Source organism: Neoarius graeffei, chromosome 13 (assembly GCF_027579695.1).
Source record: "Neoarius graeffei isolate fNeoGra1 chromosome 13, fNeoGra1.pri, whole genome shotgun sequence".
NCBI classification, from domain to species: Eukaryota; Metazoa; Chordata; class Actinopteri; order Siluriformes; family Ariidae; genus Neoarius; species Neoarius graeffei.
The window spans coordinates 79,644,791-79,661,481 of record NC_083581.1 but is presented as its reverse complement, the minus strand read 5'-3'; the positions used below and the strand labels follow the sequence as shown (position 1 = coordinate 79,661,481).

At 44.0% G+C, this 16,691-nt stretch overlaps 1 protein-coding gene across 2 annotated transcripts in view; it reads left to right on the top strand.

Moving 5' to 3' along the window:
* The window catches only part of etv7 (ETS variant transcription factor 7), a 51,160-nt gene extending 36,771 nt beyond the window's left edge, over positions 1-14,389 (top strand). Inside the window, exons 8-9 of one of the 2 annotated variants that reach the window (XM_060938604.1) lie at positions 3,871-3,971; positions 13,499-14,389. In XM_060938604.1, the coding sequence (XP_060794587.1) occupies positions 3,871-3,971; positions 13,499-13,682 (285 nt within the window). In that variant the 3' untranslated portion in view covers positions 13,683-14,389. The remainder of the gene's footprint in view (positions 1-3,870; positions 3,972-13,498) is intronic. The other variant, XM_060938603.1, reaches the window with a different exon arrangement.
* The last annotated feature ends 2,302 nt before the right edge of the window (positions 14,390-16,691 follow it).

Here is a 16,691-nt window from a genome sequence, read left to right as displayed (position 1 = left end):
AGAAGTTCCTTGATCAGGACATGTCGGACTTTGGTCTTGGCTTTCAAGCAGGCTAGGTTGAACAGCTTTCCGTCACTTCTTGTGTGTAGATGGACTCCGTCGTCTGAGTCACTGAATGCATATGCCTGCAGCAGGGAGAAGAAGATGCCGAACAGAGTTGGAGCAAGGACGCAGCCCTGCTTCACTCCACTGTGGATCTCAAAAGGCTCAGAGATTGATCTGTTGAAGGAGACTGTGCCTTTCATGCCTTCATGGAACGATGTTATGATGCTGAGCAGTTTTGGGGGGCAGCCAATCTTGCCTAGCAGCTGGAAGAGGCCGCATCTGCCCACCAGGTCGAAGGCCTTAGTGAGGTCTATGAAGGCCAAGTACAAGGGCATCTGCTGCTCACAGCACTTCTCCTGTAGCTGACAGACAGCAAAGATCATGTCCACGGTTGATCTCTCTGCCCTGAATCCACTCTGGGATTCAGGATAGATGTGTTCAGCCAGGGTTTACAGTTGGGCCAGTACCACTCAGGCAAAAGCCTTTCCCATGACGATCAACAGCGAGATACCACGGTAATTGTTGCAGCCGCTACGATTGTCTTTGTTTTTGTACAGGGTGACGATCTTGGCATCGCGGATGTCTTGGGGTACCTTGCCCTCCTTCCAGCACTGACACAGGAGCTCATGGAGTGGCTTCAACAACACTAGCTTCCCGCTCTTGATGACTTCAGGGGGGATGGCATCCTCACCTGGTGCTTTGCCACTGCTGAGAGCATCGATGGCCTTGCTCAGTTCTTCAACCGTGGATTCTGAATCCAGCTCCTCTAAGACCGGCAGGTCTTCTATGACATCCAGGGCTTTCTGGGAGACAGAGTTTTCTCTGGAGTAGAGCTCCAGGTAGTGTTCAACCCATCTCCCCATCTGCTTTTCCTGTCCATGATGACTTCCCTGGTCTTGGTCTTCAGCGGGGCGGTCTTCTTTATGGGTAAGTCTGTGGCTTGTTTGATTCCCTCATACATGTCTCAAACGTTGCCAGTGTCAGAGGCAATCTGGATGGAGGAACAGAGGTGCTGCCAGTAATCGTTGGCACACTGGCGTTCTGTCTGCTGGGCCTTATTGCGGGCGAATCTTAGTGCCTACAGGTTTTTCTGGCTGGGGTTGCATTTGTAATTGATCAAAGCAGTCCGCTTGGACTCAATTACAGGCTCCATCTCTGTGATGTTTGCCTCGAACCAGTCTATGTTCTTCCGAACCTTCTTGCCATACCTTGTTATGGCGGCACTGTAGATGGTACTGCGAAGGGAGGCCCAGGTTTCTTCTGCACTGCCAGCTGATGTCTTGGGGAGAGTCTGACACAGCAATTCCACAAACTCTTGGTTCTTCTTGGTGTACACCATCTTGCTGACCTTTTTGTTTGGAGCGGTAAAGCTTCTTCGGCCTGAGCTTCACTCTCAAGATGATGAGAGAGTGGCCAGTATCGCAGTCAGCGCTGTGATAGGCTCTGGTGTTGGTGATGTTGTTCAAAGAGTTGTGCCTGACAATGACCAGGTCCAGCTGGTGCCAATGTTTTGACCGGGGTTGTCTCCAGGACACCTTATGGCATATCTTGCTGTGGAAGAAGGTGTTTGTAACCTAGAGATTGTGGAAGCAGCACAGCTCCAGGAGCCTCTGCCCATTTTCATTCATCTTCCCGATGCCATGGTGTCCGAGTACAGCTGGCCAAAACTCGTGGTCGACACCAACCCTAGCGTTGAGGTCACCTAGGAGGATCATGTGCTCTTGCATGGGGATACTGCTGATCCTGGCATCAAGCGACTCATAGAACTGGTCCTTGACCTCCACCGCTGCCTGTAGAGTGGGGGCGTAGGCACAGATGATGGTGACTGGGCCTTGCGTGGTGGACAGGCATAGGCTGAGTAATCGCTCTGTGCCATCTGTTGGAGCCTCGATCATGGGAAGCAGTGCATTTCTGACGGCAAAGCCTGTCCCATGCTCTCTGGCTTCCTCTGTGCTCTTGCCTTGCCAGAAGAAGGTGTAGTGCTCCTCCTTCAGCATGCCACTGTCTGGGAGTCTGGTCTCCTGCAGGGCTGCTATGTCTATGTTCAGTCTGAACAGTTCCATGTTGATCACTGCAGTCTTTCTGGTGTCGTCCACTACCTTGAGACTGTCCATCAGTCCTGGACGCATGGTCCTGATGTTCCAGGTTGCTATACGAAGAGCTGGAGGCTTCGTTTTCTTGATATGATGTTTGCCTGGTGCAGGTTTGACGATCCACTTGTCGAGCACTGAGACTCTGGGCGATAGCTGACCAGTGGGACGCGATGGCTCCTCCCACCGATGAAGACAGCCCCTGGCATCCAACTCTACAGCAGTCGAGCTAGGACTTATAACCGGTAAATGCTGTCTTCCTTGTTGCATTCTCACCACACGGCAAGACTGGAGTGACCTCTCCAGGGCGCATGCCAGGGCGAAGTGTATGGAGGCCTTGTGGTGCCCAGACAACAGGACCCCCTTCTTGACCTCATCGACTGAGTCCAAAGGAGTGCAGGGCACTATGTTTGGGGACAACTTGGTTGTAGAAGCTGCCGGAAGGGTGACAGAGTCAGTGACCAACCACCTGTGGGGCTTCATTCTGGGTTTTTCTGTAGGGGTTAGCTCCCTTAGCCTTGTGCTCTCCCAAGACTAACCCACAAGGCAGTGGGGCTATTTGCCCATAGCTGGCTCCAACAGTGTGTTTTTTTTTCGTGGTATGCTCCCCTAGATCCGCCGTGTTCTGCGTTGAAACAGGGGCACCTCGGGTAGGATGTGGCTTGAAGCCACACACGGATGGTCTTCACCATGGAGAGGCTTGTGGCCACTTGACAGTGCCATGTATCCAGGATCCCCCTGGACTCACTTCACATGGTGCTGGATATGGGGAGACCAGTGTAGGACGCCACAAGGGCCGCTACAAAGGTGCTACTCCTCCACTGATCCTTGCCCCTGCAATATTATTAGCATATCGCTTATCCAACGTGTATTATGTCACTCTACCCAATGGAAAATGAGCATTGAATATGGTTTACAGTATCCTCCTGGGAACCAAGAAAAAAAAATGTGTCTCTCAATTTCTCTTTTGTTGTGATTTCCTTACTAGGAATTTCCCAGCAACCCTCCTAGTCACATGATACAGTATATCATTGGAAAGCCCAGGATGTACTCTTTACAAGACACCAGGATTCAAGTGAATAGCTTGAAAGAGTAAGAGGGTGTGCACGTAAAACAAATGTCAACTACAGAGGGCACAAGCTTATGGGTTGGTTCTCAGGAGGATATACAAAGTATAAAAAAATATTTTATTGAGCTATACAATACTACATTATCTATAGACAACCATCTAGTAATTTTGGAGCAAGGTGAATCAATTGACAATATAGAGTTTGCAATTAAATTAAAAAAAGGAAAATTAACTGTTGTTTGAACTAATCATAGATCTATACTTGAGGATACTAGTTAATCAGGTGCAAATCTTTGGTTTTAGCAAAAAAAAAAAATGGATAGCTTGTTTTAAATGTGTGACACGTGGTTGGTGGACATAAGCAGTTAGTTAATTAGTTCATGGGAAAAAAAAAGAAGAGTGACAGACCTCTGACCCATGTTCCCGCCCACTATACCCCAGGGCATGCAGAGATCATAACACTCTGATCCGGGATACACAGCTTAGCCTTATATAGATAATAAATACAGATTTATTGTATGTACTCACTAGATGTGACAAATACCAGCATCAATATAACCTACAGTACAGTAAGACACGAGTCCAGCGTGAGAACAGTGATCACAGAGCAGGTCTACACTGTGTTCAAACTTGAAGTAAGAACTTCTTTGATTTTGTGTATTTCAGAACCGGAAAAATATGACCTATGAGAAAATGTCTCGAGCTCTGCGCCATTATTATAAACTCAACATCATCAAAAAAGAGTCGGGGCAAAGACTCCTCTTCAGGTGGGTGAACTATATTTCTGTTTCTGAAATTAATATTTAACAGTTATTTCACGAAATCGAGCCGTGCATGAGCTGATAGCTATAATCCATGTACGATGAGATTGAGTGGAATAACTGTTTTATTCTATCCACATTCACTGGATTTTGAGAAACAGAGCATTTTTATTTTTATTTTTTTGCAAATTCCATCAATAAAAACTTTATATAAAACATCCAACAAAATCATTTCCACTTAGAATGTAAACAAACCGACAAAATGACAGGAGCAATTTGTGAAAAATGCGATAATAATAATTATTTAAAAAAAAAGATTCATTCTTACCATCAGATACTTTTATTCTGTATTTTTTTTTATTTTTTTATTTTTGGGGTTTTGTTTTCGAGCAGAGTTTTTATTTTGTCCTCGGTTGGTTCAGCAACACGCTCCACCATTTTGTTTCTCTTCTTTAGGGTTTTTTGGTGGTTGGCAAACCAACTTAAAGGTGCATTACTGCCCCCGACTGGGCTGGAGTGTGGAACAGATTTTTTTTTTTTTTTTTGGGGGGGGGGGGGGGGAGGGGGGACCTATATTCTTTTAGCTATTTCTCTTTCTTTTAAATACTTGATAAAGCTACCATTTTGTTTTTCTCTACTCACGGTATATGAGCTGATATCCTAGTAGTAGAGTAGCCAATAAGAGCACACGATTGCTCATATCCAGTGAATGTGGATTGAATAAATACTGTATGTACACTTCAGGGTTGAAAAGACAGATCAGATTGACTTTTTTTCATTTAGTGTTCAATATCTTGGATATTCAATGCTTGAGAAACAAATTTTAGGTTTAAATTTAAGCAAATTTGTGATATAAAAATATTTTAACTCTGATTTTCTGTTGAAGCACACGTCCAGTCGATACATGGATAAATTTGATTGAACATGGATCACTAGATTTTACATAAACCTGTGCAGTCCATGCAAGATCAAATGCACGATGACCTTAAAGCAATGTAATGGCACTCTGTTTCATTACCAAATGTACCACTTGTGAGCTGCAGACACAGTAATTCTTCACGCGCATGACATGAGAGGTAGTTTCAGTTTTAGGAGTTTTTCGTTGAAATTCCAAAATGTTACAATTGTCGCATGGCACACGAGTCACACGGTAAGAAAACTTTATGTTCCCGTGCCTTGCGCAGCTCTCACTAAACTGACTGAATCTGCGCATGCTCTGTTACATCATCAATCTAAGGGAGCGTCGCTAATACATTCTATATCCACATTATCATTTTCTAAATAGCCTATTATAAATTACACTATGTCATTACTATGCATCAAACAAAATATAAATTGCAACTATAAATTATACATATTTTCTGCATATATTACCATTACTGGTTTATGGCTCTTACATATCCGGCCCCTAATTGGGTAAACTGTAAGATTAGACAATTATCAATTTAACTCAAAAACTAAGAGCCATCAAATTTAAAACATCAACAGACTACAAATGGTTATCTTTAACTAAAATCACTCCTCTGTTTTATCAGATTGTCCATTGTCTTTATACGGCTTCTTGCAATAGGCATAACTTATGCACAGATCTCTCCAGGGTGCTGTTTTTCGTCTGCAACTTCACCCGGCGTACAGTTCCACTGGAGTCAGGTAAGGTCTGTACTATTCTTCCCATGATCCACGTGTTTCATGGGGATGAACTGTCGACTACTAGGACCACATCTCCAGGTTCAAAGTTCCTTTTCTGTCTCGTCCACTTCTGGCGTTCCTGGAGTAGGGGGAGATATTCACAAGTCCATCTGTGCCAGAATAGATCCGCAAGATATTGAACTTGCCTCCAACGCTTTCTTGCGTATAGGTCATCCTTGTTGAAGGTCCCTGGTGGCATGTTGGGCTGTGTCTTCATCAACAACAGATGGTTGGGAGTCAGAGGCTCTATGTCGCGGGGATCATCTGACACACTTGTTATTGGTCAACCATTTATTATGCTTTCAACCTCACAGAGAAGGGTTTGAAGACTGTCGTCTGTGAGGGTCTGTTCCTTTAGCAGAGCGCCGAGAATCCTACGCACTGTGCGGATTTGCCGCTCCCAAATTCCTCCCTGATGTGAGGCAGCAGGGCTATTGAAAATCCATTTGATGCCCCTCATTTGCATTGTCTTCTCTATCTCAGACTGGTTCAGGTTTTCCAAGGCCTCTCTCAATTCCTTCTCGGCACCAACAAAATTGGTGCCATTGTCAGAAAGTATTATGGACACCTGTCCTCTTCTACTTATAAAACAATGGAGGACATTGATACAGGCACTTGTGTCAAGACTATCAGCCACCTCTATATGCACTGCCCTGATGGTGAGGCAGGTGAAGATCACACCGTACCTTTTAACAGTGCCCCGACCCCGTTTCACTTCAAATGGGCCGAAATAGTCAATTCCAACATTGGTGAATGGTGGCTTGTCTGGCAAGAGACGGTCTTCTGGCAGAGGCGCCATTTTCTGTTCACCAACTCATCCTCAAAGTCTTCTGCAGACCGTGCATTTAGATATGAGCTTCCTGATGGCTGATGTTGTTTGAGGGATCCAAAACCTTTGTCTCAACTGCGATAGCATATAGTTGCACCCACAGTGACCGATCTTTTCATGGATGTTATTCAGTATGAGCATTGCAACTCTGGAGTGTTTGGAGAGTATCACAGGATGTTTTGTGTCCACTGGCATGGCAGACCTGTCCAGCCATCCTCCCACTCTCAGTATGCCATCTTGCAACAGGGGATCGAGCCTGTACAGCTGGCTGCTTTTCTTGACAGGCTTATTACCGCAGAGGGCTCTAATTTCATCAGGAAAGCACTGACTTTGGCTGTACCGGATGATTTCCTTCTCTGCCATCATTAGCTGCTCAAAGGTAAGAGATTTCTTTTCAATGGAACTTCTGTACCTTTCTATGTTCTTTTGCACGAGTATCTTTTGTTTCTCTGGATCCTTTTCTGTTTGACTGATCTCAGCTTAAAACTCTTTCCTTTTGTTTTTTAGGTGGACCAACAGCTCTTTAACTCTCATAATCCAAGCATTCGCTCTTTTCAGTCGGTTCCAACTGTCGTAGTATTGAAGTAGTTTGTTCATGCTGTCAAGCTTTTCCTCAGTAGTGATGGTGTTTACTGTGACATGTTTTACCTCTGGATCATTCATGTTTTCTGGTCTCTGTGGCCATTCACTTTCTGGTTGTAAAAGGAATTGTGGGCCATCTATCCAGTCTTTATCTTCCATCAAACTTTTAGCTTTCATGCCCCTGGTAGCTTTGTCAGCCGGGTTCTGCGACGTCCTAACGTACCTCCACTGCGATGGTTTAGTGGCCTCTCTTATGAGTGAAATCCTGTTTGCCACAAAGGTCTTGAAACGGGCAGTCTCACTGTCTATGTATTTTAGGACTGTCGTGCTGTCAGTCCAGAAGATTGACTGCTGGAGAGGGATCTGCATTTCCTCTTGCAGCATCTTGTCCACCTTCACTGCAACCGCTGCTGCAGTCAGCTGCAGCCTTGGAACAGTGATCTGTTTCAGTGGGGACACTCTAGACTTTGCCATCACAAGGAAGCTGTGGATCCTGCCTTGGTCATTCTCCAGGATGAGGTAAGATGCTGTGCCATAGGCAACCTCACTCACGTCAGCAAAATGGTGCAACCGGGCCACCACCATGGTTCCAAAGTCCTTCGGTTTGACACATCTACTGATGCTGAAGCCTGAGAGGAGAGTGAGATCTTCCAGCCACTTATACCATCATTCTGTCCATGAGTCACCAATTTCTTCGTCCCATCCTAGCTTTTCTTTACACAAGTCCCTCATCAGAAGCTTAGCAGGGAGTATCAGTGGTGCCAGGAAGCCAAGAGGGTCGTAGGTTGAATTTACGACAGAAAGAATACCTCTTCTCGTCTTGGGCTTATCCTATGGCTTGATACAGTAAGTAAATGTATCATCTTCTGTGCACCATTGTACACCAAGAGCTCATTCTGTGGGCAGGGCTTCTTGTATGAGATCAAGGTCCTTCAGTTCAGTGGCTCAGAGTTCTGCAGGAATGGATGACAAGACTCTCCTGCTGTTGCTGACCCACTTAGTGAGGGTAAACCCTCCTTCAGCACACAGGTCTCCAAGACTCTTCACCAGAACAACTGCTGAGTCCTCCGTAGCCACAGATTTGAGACAGTCATCTACATAGAAATTACGTAGGACCGTTTCCATGGCTTCTGGGGCTGCGGTGCCTCTCCTATCCTCCGCTGTTCGGCATAGCACATAGGGGGGATGAACTGAGGGGGATGAAGTCGCACCGAAAAGATGCACCACCATCTTGTACTCCTTTAAAGGTGCACTGAGGTCACCAGCCGGCCACCACAGAAATCACAACAGGTCAGCATCTGTCCCAGGAACTCTCACCTGATGAAACATGGACTCAATGTCCGCCATCATTGCTATTGGTTCTTCTCAGAACCTCATTAAGGCACCAATGAGCGTGTTGGTGAGGTCAGGTCCTTGCATCAACTGGCCATTGAGCGACACATTCTGAAAGGTGGCATTGCAATCAAATACAATGTGTATTTTCTTTTTCTTTGGGTGGTATACCCCATGGTGTGGGACATACCAAACCCTGTTGTTGTCATGAGCAAGCTGATCTTGAGGAACTTCCATGGTGTAGCCTTTTTCCAGGATACTCTTCATAAAGCCTTTGTAGTCCTCAAGGAAGTCTTTGTTCTTCATCAACTTTCTCCTTAGACCAGCAGCTCACTGTTCAGCCACACAGTGGTTGTTGGGCATTTTTGCATCTCTGTCTCTCAGTGGGAGCCCGACACAGTAATGTCCATCTACAAACTTGGTTGTCATTTGCACTGACCGCATGAACAATTTGTCCTCCTGGGACATTTCTTCTTTATCGTCATACAGATGCTCTGGAAAATCAGTGTTATACTGCTGTATCAGTAACTGTTCCACCTCCTCAACTGAGATTCGGTTGATGCTGTAATGAGCTGTGTTGCATCTGAAAAGAGTGTTGTCCTTCTTAACGGGTCCACACACCATCCAGCCAAGAATGGTCTTTACCACATAGGGCCCTTCCTCCTGGCTATTTATTACATGCCAGGGCTCCATGGCTTTAGAATTGTTTGCTCCAATGAGAAGGCCTACCTTAGCACTGATATGCGGTAGATTCACTTCTCTCAGGTAGGACCACTTCTGCAGATGGTGCTGACTGGGGATATTTTCTCTCTGAACGGGGAGGTTACTGTGTGTGTAAACTTTGGGTAGCCTCAGGTACTCTTCTCCCTCAAGGCTACACACCTCTAGGTCTGAGAGCAGGTAACTATTAATCAGTTTTTGTTCCCCTGCTTCGTTCTGTCCCATTGTGCTCAACGAGATCTGAGTCAGCTTTCCCTTCTCATTCAGCTTCTTTCTGAGATCCTCTGTAATGAATGTGGCTGTACTACCGGGCTCTATGAAAGCATATGTCTCTATGGACCTTCCACTGCTGCGGGACTTGACCTTCACAGGAACTACGGATAATAAGCAGTCTGTTTCTCCGGCCCCAGTGTAGCCACACATCTCTTGTGTGGCAGGACTTGAGGCTGAAGAGATCTCTTCATTCTGAGTGTTACCCTGGCTCGACACAGCGGTGGTGTTCTTGGCCTCCTCATTCTGATGAAGAATGTCTGGGTGTCTCCATGAGCACTGTTTGCATACTAGTTTCTTTTTGCAGGTCTGGCTCATATGACCTTGTCTTAAACACCCGAAACACAGTCCCTTTGACTTCAACACATCAAGGCGTTCCTTGTTTGGAACCTCTTTGATCTTGTTGCAAGATTCCAATGTATGATTCCCTTGGCAGAAGAGGCATGGTGCTTCAAAAGCAGTACCTGTTTTGGGTGAGTTCACTTGTTTTGGTATGGCAGCTGCATTCTTCTTTTCCACTGACACATTAGTTGCGAAGCTGCTTCCTTTTGCTCCACCCTTACCCACTTTTCCATTTTCCTTACTTTTTCCTGCTGGCGGTGGGTTTTTGCCTTGGAGGTCTCCAAAAAGTGGATCCCTGGCTACCTTAGACTGTCGATCAATAAAGATGGCGAGGTCAGAAAATCTTGCTCTGCGTCCTCTCTTTTCTTTGATGTTATAAGCTTCATTGCGCCAACTTTCTCTCATCTTATAAGGTAGTTTGGACATCACTATCCTCATATTTGTAGGATTATCCATTTCCTCCATCAATTCCACATCTTGCATCGTGTTATGACAGCCAGTGAGAAATAAAGCATAGGCTTTGAGTGCCTTTCCGTCTTCAGCCTTAATCTGTGGCCACTTTAAAGTTTTATCAATGTAAGCACTTGCAATCACCAACTCATCTCCATAATTTTGCTGTAACAACCGTTTTGCTTCTTTAAACCCTCGGTGAGCTGGCATACTGTATGCTTGCAACTTCTTACAAGCTCTTTTGGTTCTCCTGCAGTGTACTGTTGCAAGTAGTACAACTTGTCTTGTTCACTGTCTGTTTTCTGTTCGATGGCTTGTTCGAAAGCTCTTACGAACGATTTATAGGTAAGTGGATCACCTCTGAACACTGCAACCTCTTTATCAGGAAGCTGAGCATACTGTTGTTGCTTAACAAGCAACTCGGTGATCGCATTCTGGTTCTCCATTACTTGCAGAAGGCCACCCATGCCGTCATCCCGTTGCCTGGCAGTGTTTCCTGTAGCAACCTGACGTCCTACATTTTGCAATGGCTTATATGAGATCTTGCTTCTGACAGCAGGCTTACTCTTAGAGATATGGCTTGTTTCCTCTTCCTTCACTCTTGCACCACCTGCTGGCTGAGAACGGACATAGCTGTTCATGCCATCACCTGTTTTCTCATACTGTTTCAGTATTCTGACTTGTGCTCTTTTTTGTGCAATAGCTGCATCTATTTCTAGCTTTTCTTTTGCAGCTCTAATACGTGCTTCCTCCATATCCAACTCTTGTTTCTTTTGCAAAACTGCAGCACGTTCCATTAAGCCAGAGAGCTTGGCTTCCTCTAGAGCACATACTGAAGAATGAGTAGACATGACAGCTGAATGTCCAGTACATGAACCTTTCTTGCTTACAGGCTGATTGGTATTAATGCCCACTTGTGATACGCTATCATCAGGGCCTATGTCTTCCTCTGCTAAATTTTCTTGGTTTGCTTGGTGTAAGCTTAAAGTCTCATGCTCCATCCATTTTTCAGTTTCTTCAATAAACTGTTTGATTACAATCATTTTAGGCGCAAACCAATTGTTATTGTCTGCCTCCCTCTCATCTTGAGGCAAAAGATCTCGTATTTGCCTATTGATGTCTATAAAATCCTGAACAATGGGGTTAAACTCTTCCTGCATTATTTCTTGCACTGTTGGTAAATTACCAGCCAGTGTGATAAGACTGCCAACTTCCCTCCTTAGAGTTGTGAGTCGAGCTAACAGTCCTCTCCTAGTGCCAAGTAGCCTGTGCAGTTTTTCCTCAATTGCCTTCTCAGTTAACTTGACTGTTCGTTTTGAACCCATTTCCTCAGTGCTAGCTGTTGTAACATTGCTGTCATCATCCATTTTTTTTTACTGTTAATAAAGCTGTGTGCAAATTGTGTGCACTTGAACAAAAAGTATTCCACTAACACTTTCCCTCATCCAACAGATGCCTCACAATTTCCAAAAGACATGGAGCTTTCAATAATTTTCTGGCTTAGGCTTCAGTTAATCAGTTAGCAAAAATGTGCAAGTCACTCAGTGCGTTTACATGCACACAGACAGAATCGAATTTCTGCCGTTGCTCGACTGAAATCGAAGTTCAAAATGCCATGTATACACCTTAATTCAGCTGAAATTGAACCGAACTTGATTTCTCGGAATCGAGCTACACGACCTAGATTATGCGATTTCTGCCGAGCTACTTAGTGCATGTATACCCTATCGAGCTAGTAGTCGAGCTACTTACTGCCCCTTCCGGAAGTGACGAGTGACGAGACCACAAGCGGGAAACACAACAGCCTCGGTCGGCATGACAACAGTAGTAGCGAGCAGCAGAAGAGGTCAGGAGGAACAAACGGAGAAGAGAAAATGGCGAGTAGAAACGTGCACATCTGGAGCAATGAGGAGACAGAGTTCATGCTCATTCAGCTTAAGGAGTTGAATATATTAAAATTCATGGATGGGAGAAAAACGCGCAATGGAGAACACGGAACTGATAACTTTGTTTACACTCTTGAATAGCTCTTCTTCATGACGACAACCGGAGGTGTACCAACACGATGGGGCGTGTAGCGCCACCTGTGGCTCGGGTGCACAGTGCACCTCACACAATAGCCCGATTTCATTGTGTGCATGTACGATTGGATTTCTCTGGCACCCTGCTGGGACCTTCAGCTCGATTACTGACAGCAGCTCGATTTGGATGTGCATGTAAACGTAGTCACTGAGTAGTTAACTAGCGTTAGCTTCTTGGCTCAAATTAACACGGCTTGTCTATTCGTTTTCTTTCATCTTCTGAGTGACTGTCTATCTTCATATCTTAATTCAGAAGGCTTACCACCTCGTTTGTGTTGAGAAAACCCACTTTAGAATGTTGTTCCAGTCGCACACACTGTTCCAAAGTGGTCAGCTGATGGCTTGCCTCGAATTCACGTTAGCATCCAAACGTCGGAGTTTTCAGTCACTCAGTCCATGCGTGAGCAGTTTTCTTACAAAATGTAATGGCACTCTGTTTCATTACCAAATGTACCACTTGTGAGCTGCAGACACAGTAATTCTTCACGCGCATGACATGAGAGGTAGTTTCAGTTTTAGGAGTCTTTCGTTGAAATTCCAAAATGTTACAATTGTCGCATGGCACACGAGTCACACGGTAAGAAAACTTTATGTTCCCGTGCCTTGCGCAGCTCTCACTAAACTGACTGAATCTGCGCATGCTCTGTTACATCATCAATCTAAGGGAGCGTCGCTAATACATTCTATATCCACATTATCATTTTCTAAATAGCCTATTATAAATTACACTATGTCATTACTATGCATCAAACAAAATATAAATTGCAACTATAAATTATACATATTTTCTGCATATATTACCATTACTGGTTTATGGCTCTTACAAGCAAAAAAAAGGAGAGAAATGAAATGTTCAGAATTTCTGAAATTCATTTAGATATTTGTAAGATTCTACTTTTAACTCAAGTAGTTGCTGGTATTATTATTTGTAATGAAAAACTTTTTACATTAAATAAATCAGCGAAATCAGAACAGAATGTAAGATAGAAACATCTTCGCAAGTGTTTTCTTAGACTGTTGAATTAACCTCGCTGTATAACTGAACAGGAATTTCTTTCATAGTAATAGATGAACAGCTAATGAAGTGTTTGTAAATTTAAAATGTAAAGGTTTTCATTTCAGAAAATAGATAGTTGTATTATTTATATATAAACTGGACACTGATCCTGAAGATCCCTTTGATTTCATAGTCATCATCCCTTCTTTCCTCTTTCTTCTTTCTTCATTCTATTTGGTAGATTTCTGAAAACTCCTGATGAGATCCTTCAGAGCAGATGTGATCGTTCTGAGCCCCCTGAGTCTCCTGACAGCCCCATCGCTCCTGCTTACAAAGAGGGAACTCTGGAAGTGTCGCCTGCCTCGACCCCAGACCCATCCAGTCCTGAAGCTCTTCGTATACTCAGTGTCTCCCCACTGCCATGATCACTAAAGAACCTCAGTCTTCATCACAAAATATCTCCCTGCTGCAGTGGTTCAATTCCCAACCCAATTTTCCCAAGTTTCTCTTCAAAGTGCTGCCAAATGTCTTTATGCCAAACGTACTGGCTTTATCGCAACAGTCCTACTTTAATTTCAACCTGAAAGACCTGCACTTCACATAATTATCTGAACTTTTACACTTTTAAATAGAATTTTACATTTTTAAATCAGACTTTACTTATTGCTCCATCACTACAATTCCATCATCCCAGTTTTCATCAACATCATCATCAGCATTTTGTTTAATTAAATGTGAAACTATATACATTGTTTTCTTGGTAGAATACAATTTATTATACATTATGATTTTTTGTTCTGGTTAGATTTTGTTTTCTTTATTAATGTAATTAATGTAATTATCAACACTTTTAAATGGAAAAATTATCAAATAATAAAGGTTTGGAAATATTTCAGAAGTTATTTTGGATGGGACAGTAAAAAAAAAACAATTCCATCATTGCAGTTTTCAGCAGCAGCAGCAGTTTGTTTAATTAAATGTGAAACTATATACATTGTTTTCTTGGTAGAATACAATTTATTATACATTATGATTTTTTGTACTGGTTAGATTTTAATTGTTTTCTTTATTAATGTAATTAATGTAATTATCAACACTTTTAAATGGAAAACTTATTAAATAATAAAGGTTTGGAAATATTTGAGATAAGTTATTTTGGATTGTACAGTAAAAAAATAAAAAGATTTGAAGAAATAAAAGATTTGTAAAATACATGGAATAGTATCCGATTTATTTATTTATTTATTTATTTATTTTTTTTTTTTTTGGGGGGGGGACAAAACAAAACACTTCTTTTATTTCCAGACATTGAGATTATATCAGCCAGGGTAAGAAACATTTCCAAAGCATGGAACTTGATTTGTGGCCACTGGAGTGAACAGATGAGTAATGTAACGAAGGTGCCTGGTCTAATGAGACACAAACTAAATAAAAACTTTTGCCATAAAATTGAAAGGCTAGGGTGGCACGGTGGTGTAGTGGTTAGCGCTGTCACCTCACAGCAAGAAGGTCTGGGTTCGAGCCCTGTGCCCGGTGAGGGCCTTTCTGTGTGGAGTTTGCATGTTCTCCCCGTGTCTGCGTGGGTTTCCTCCGGGTGCTCCGGTTTCCCCCACAGTCCAAAGACATGCAGGTTAGGTTAACTGGTGACTCTAAATTGAGCGTAGGTGTGAATGTGAGTGTGAATGGTTGTCTGTGTCTATGTGTCAGCCCTGATGACCTAGCGACTTGTCCAGGGTGTACCCCGCCTTTTGCCCGTAGTCAGCTGGGATAGGCTCCAGCTTGCCTCTGACCCTGTAGAACAGGATAAAGCGGCTAGAGATAATGAGAATGAGATTGAAAGGCTATGATCATGAACTGTAGGTTTCAATTTTGGTCAGCAGGCTATGGGACGGTGTTACACCACTGACTATGATCACCCTACAACCAGATCTTCCTAGAGTTTGCTAAACCTCATTGGAATGTTTAATGAAACCAGTTCAACAGAAGACCAAACTGTGGAATTCCCACTCTAAACTATTGGTCTGGCTATGTCATGTTGTGAATGCCATCTAAATGCCTTAGGAGCTTTATAAGGGATGGTTCACATTATTACCACAGAAGCCTTGACATCTTGGAGAATAAGGAGATTATTTTAGTCAGTGGGCTATAAGTGGGTTATGAAGGAATCTTTAAGCTGAACAAAACAAATTAACTGGGAAACAAATCAAATCAAATCAAACCTGCAGCATGAACTGAATGGCCACAGTCATGTCCATGAACCAAGAACTCTTGGTATATTCATTTTTGTTCTTGGGGAAATAAACTTTATAACAGCTCTATCTCATAAAGAGATGGACAGCAAATGAAGTGGGAGGAGAGTAGTCTGAATTGGGTTCTGGAAACCATCTCCAACATTGAACATGAGTAGCACTACATCACACAACTGACTTCTCTTATGAAGACACACCACTCAAGCCCAGTGTTTCTGTTTGCTCACTCACCTGGATCAGGTGATACCCTGCAAGGACAGTGATTGGCTCCTGTCTCAGACCTTCCCCAAGGTTCTAGAGAGAGTGACATATGGCCCTTTTCCACTACCCTTTTTCAGCTCACTTCAGCTCGCTTCAGCTCACTTCAGCCCGACATGGCTCGCGTTTCGACTACCTTAGAGCAGCACGACTCAGCTCGCTTCAGCCCTGCTTAGCACCCAAAACTCGCACGGTTTTGGAGTGGGGCTGAAGCGAGCCAAACCGAGCCGAGTGGGGCTAGGGGCGTGAGGAGACACTCCCCTGTGCACTGATTGGTGAGGGGGAGTGTCCTCACATGCCCACACACGCCCCGCGAGCACGCTGGGATCTGTCAACACCGTAAACCCGGAAGAAGAATAATTACGAATTACGAGAATTTCTGAAGCCTTATGCGCCTCGCCTCATCTAGACGCTCTTGCCAGTATCTGCTGGCGTTGTCGGTGACAACAAGCCACAGCACCAAGACCAGCAACACTACCGACTCCATGTCCTCCATGTTTATTGTTTACTATCCGGGTCGTGAGACTACCACTTAAAAGGTCACTGATGTCACTGTTTGCGCCGCCTAACGACATCACGTGACGTCCACCCACTTTCGCTAACTCCACCCAATGTGTCCAACCACTTCCAGCCAGCGCGGTTCAGCGCGGTTGTAGTCGAAATGCAACTCCAACAGCCCCACTCAGCTCGACTCAGCCCAACTCAACACGGCACGGCTCAGCCCAACTCAGCCGCGTTTGTAGTGGAAAAGCGGCATAACACTCAGTTGGTAACCTCTGCAGTGAGCTTCCTCCCACCTGTTTTGAAAAGTTGCCACAGGAGCTTAAATAACACCACAGCAGCTCTAGCACACTCATTCATGGTTAGTTTCATATTTTATCAAACAAACACTGAAAGAACAGGAATGAAAAATTTGACAATTTCATT